Raw genomic sequence first — 3,277 nt, 5'->3', positions numbered from 1 at the left:
GGGTGGGGGTAAACGAGCTACTGTGACAGATCACACTTACCCACCCATATGCAACCAAAAAGCTTCAGGAAAGCCTTTACTTTTCCAGTCCCCTTATCAAGAAGAAATTAGAGAACAAACACGGGGACTGAGCACACATAACTTTTCCTACAACTACAATATTACCAAAAAACATAAAGACTCCAAGCACGCATTATCATCTGGTTTCTCTTTTCCATCTATAATTTTAAAACAGGTAATTTCACTGGCTCTATTTTATCAGACCACTTAAGGAGCTCAGGTACATACAGAGTGAGGAATGAAACATTTATATGGAAGAAATGTGCCAGTTCTTAGTAGCCAAAGGCCAAAACTTCGATCTCTAATCTCAACTTAAGCATGATTGTTTTATCTTAGAAAAACTACTTAGCCTATAATGCATTAGTGTTATATAGATGAATATGCTTTAAATATTACATAATCTTTACAAGTGCAATGCAAGTAAAGTTCAACATTTATAACATCAAGTTAATTCACCAATTAATCAGACCTAAGGTACATTTTAACAGTAAAATTATGCTCCACTAATAAGCCAGGTAAGAGAGCTACACTGGTTAAGATATTTTCGTACTTGCTAACATTTCCTACCTCAAATTCAACAACTCACTCATGCTCTAAATGCAAGTCATCGTTAATCATGCAAAAATTTCTACCTCGCAAATATATTAATATTTCATAGGTTTACTTATACTATAACCACCATGAAAATTAGTTTAATAGGCAGCCCATAAAAAAGGGCTTAAAGGCTGCAGTCTACATTGAGTGAAATGCAAGCTCTGAAGTCTCTCTAGAAACACGCTAGCAATCAGAATAGGTCCAGAAACAAACTGCTTTAAAACACATTTTTGAAAAACATAAGTATACAGCACCCTGTTCTACTCTTTTTATATCTTGGCATAAAGTTATTTGGATAACAATTAAAACGTTGATGACAAAATTTAAGTGATTCAAAAGAGTAACATACCCAGCGCACAAGTAATTTTAACTAGAAGGAAATTAAGCCATCTGGCAAATGCACTAAAATACAGCTTTGATTCTATTTTCTGATTGTACTCAAAGACGTTTAAGCTGACTACCTCTGACCACTACCTCCTCCAATTAAGGAGCACCCTTTCTGTTCTTCTATTATGAAAGAAAAGCAGGAAATCATGACTGCCCCTTGATTTCTATCTTTCAAACAGCTGAACCACCTGAAGTGCAGAAAAATTCTGCACCTGTGCTATGCCAATTAAGCATTTCATTAACGTGGTGGAAAATCGGTGGTAAACTATTTGAGATCAGTTTGGGGGTGTGAATTTAAAAAAAAAAAAGTATCTAAAAATACACAGTGCTTAAATATCTGTGCTGATAATACTTTAAATTGATACCCTCCGAGTAACCTCTCAAAAACAAAACTTCAAAATTCATGATTTGGGGTTTTGGTTTGTTTGGACTTTATTACCATTTTCTCTTATTTCAAACTATTCTTTGCTGAATTCACCCTACAAGATAGGCTGCTGTACCAGTCAAGCACAGACCCAACGCTCCTGTTCTTTAGATTCAGGAGAACTACCCAGTAAAAACAAGGAAGGACTTACTTTAAAGACATCCATGGTAACAAATCAGCAGACACTGAACTAATGTGATTGCATTCACACTGGCTAACAAAACAAGCACACCTTTTCCCTGTACTTTATGGATTCAAAAGAAAGGTTTTAAGTAGCTGTTTCTCCTGGTTATTCAGATTTTAAGTCCTAGCTTTTCTGTATCACATTAAGAAGAAAAATCAACAGATAATCTTAACAGCAACAGTCTCAGCTTCAAACTGAAAGTTTTGCCACTTTAGAAGAACACTTCTTATGAGAAAAGTAAGACCACCTTAAATACCTACGGAAAAAAGGCTGCTTCCACACCAAATTGCATCTAGAAATCTTACCTGCTACTTGTAGCAAAGGAGTGTCCAAATACTGTGTCCTCGCTGACGCTATCACACACACAGCAACTTCCCCAAATCTTCCATTTACTATGGCACAACTTTTTTTAAATAGGCCCGTATGACAAATTCATTTTACAATGTAATTGTCACACTCCTAGTATCGTTCAAACAAGCTGTCAGACACTACAGGGTCAAAATTAAAAGCTGTATCAACAGTAACTGCTAATATGTCACTTCCACTGCTGTCACTCCCAATGCAAAGGAAACGTCTGAGATAACATCTGACACCCACCACCCACCCCCATTCCCTATCACCCAGTGTGCCACCCAATGTTTACAATTCATGACAACTCAAGAGTCTAAATATCAAGAGTTAAACAGCAGGGATACACAGAAGACAGTTATCTTAACTAATTTCTCAGAGCAGCACTCTGGAAAGTCATTTTTACATCAGGATACAGCCCATCACATCTGCATTATGGCAGGCGAACAACTTACAGTGCTCTTTACAGACCGACCAGTAAGGACAAGGCTACAGATGGGTACCTTCAAAGTGAAAACTATGTCCTACTGATGCCTGGGATGTCACCCCAAGAAAAGACCCACCTTTGGCACTGGATATGGGACAGCATTACAGCTAGACATGACCAACAGCCAGCAAACCAGGCAACAAGGCAGGCTTTGAAAGAGGAAAAGGAAAGCCACAAGCAACATATACATTCAAAAGACAGCTGAGTTCTCATGAGATATGCAGAACCAACATAAGTGCTTGTACTTGCTGAAAATCGTGTAATGCAAAGTATCCCTTCATCTTTTCCTTCTCCTTGCATATCCCTGTGCCCTAGCCCAGCCCCCACTTGCTCTCCATGTTTAACTCAGTAAAATGACAAAAATATTCCAGCAAAAATCTGAAAAACTAGACAATAAGAGTCCACCTCGCTAAAACGCCAGAAAACCAATAAGCACTGGAACTATGAAAAGAGAAGGGAGGGGCCACACAACTGGAAAGAAAGGAACACCACCAGCTCGCCTTTTTGGCAGGCTGGTAGCTTGTGAGCCACCACTTGTAAACAAAGCTCCTAAGATCATCTCCCTGCCAGGGGGTCCAAAAGGTCCTAGACAGGTGGAACAAACAGTATGGGATAAAGTTATTCATAAAGTAAATATCAGAGCATTTTATAACTGTGACAGATGGTGCATCAGGACTTGTTTAAAAAGTCTTGCCATGAGTGTCTCTCTAAACTACTCATCCAAAATTAAAACACAAAGTAAAGATTTTTAAAAAATCTAAATTAGTTTTGGATTTTAAGAAAAGAATTAATC

At 37.9% G+C, this 3,277-nt stretch overlaps 1 protein-coding gene across 1 annotated transcript in view; it reads right to left on the bottom strand.

The window, feature by feature from the left end:
* The window catches only part of GLG1 (golgi glycoprotein 1), a 78,344-nt gene extending 76,713 nt beyond the window's left edge, over positions 1-1,631 (bottom strand). Inside the window, exon 1 of the mRNA XM_026856974.1 lies at positions 1,617-1,631. Within this exon, the coding sequence (XP_026712775.1) occupies positions 1,617-1,631 (15 nt within the window). The remainder of the gene's footprint in view (positions 1-1,616) is intronic.
* Between the last annotated feature and the right edge of the window lie 1,646 nt (positions 1,632-3,277).

This window comes from Athene cunicularia, assembly GCF_003259725.1.
Source record: "Athene cunicularia isolate RWA chromosome 11 unlocalized genomic scaffold, athCun1 chr11_part1, whole genome shotgun sequence".
Classification (NCBI taxonomy): domain Eukaryota; kingdom Metazoa; phylum Chordata; class Aves; order Strigiformes; family Strigidae; genus Athene; species Athene cunicularia.
The sequence above is the reverse complement of the archived record's forward strand: the minus strand, read 5'-3'. Positions and strand labels throughout refer to the sequence as shown.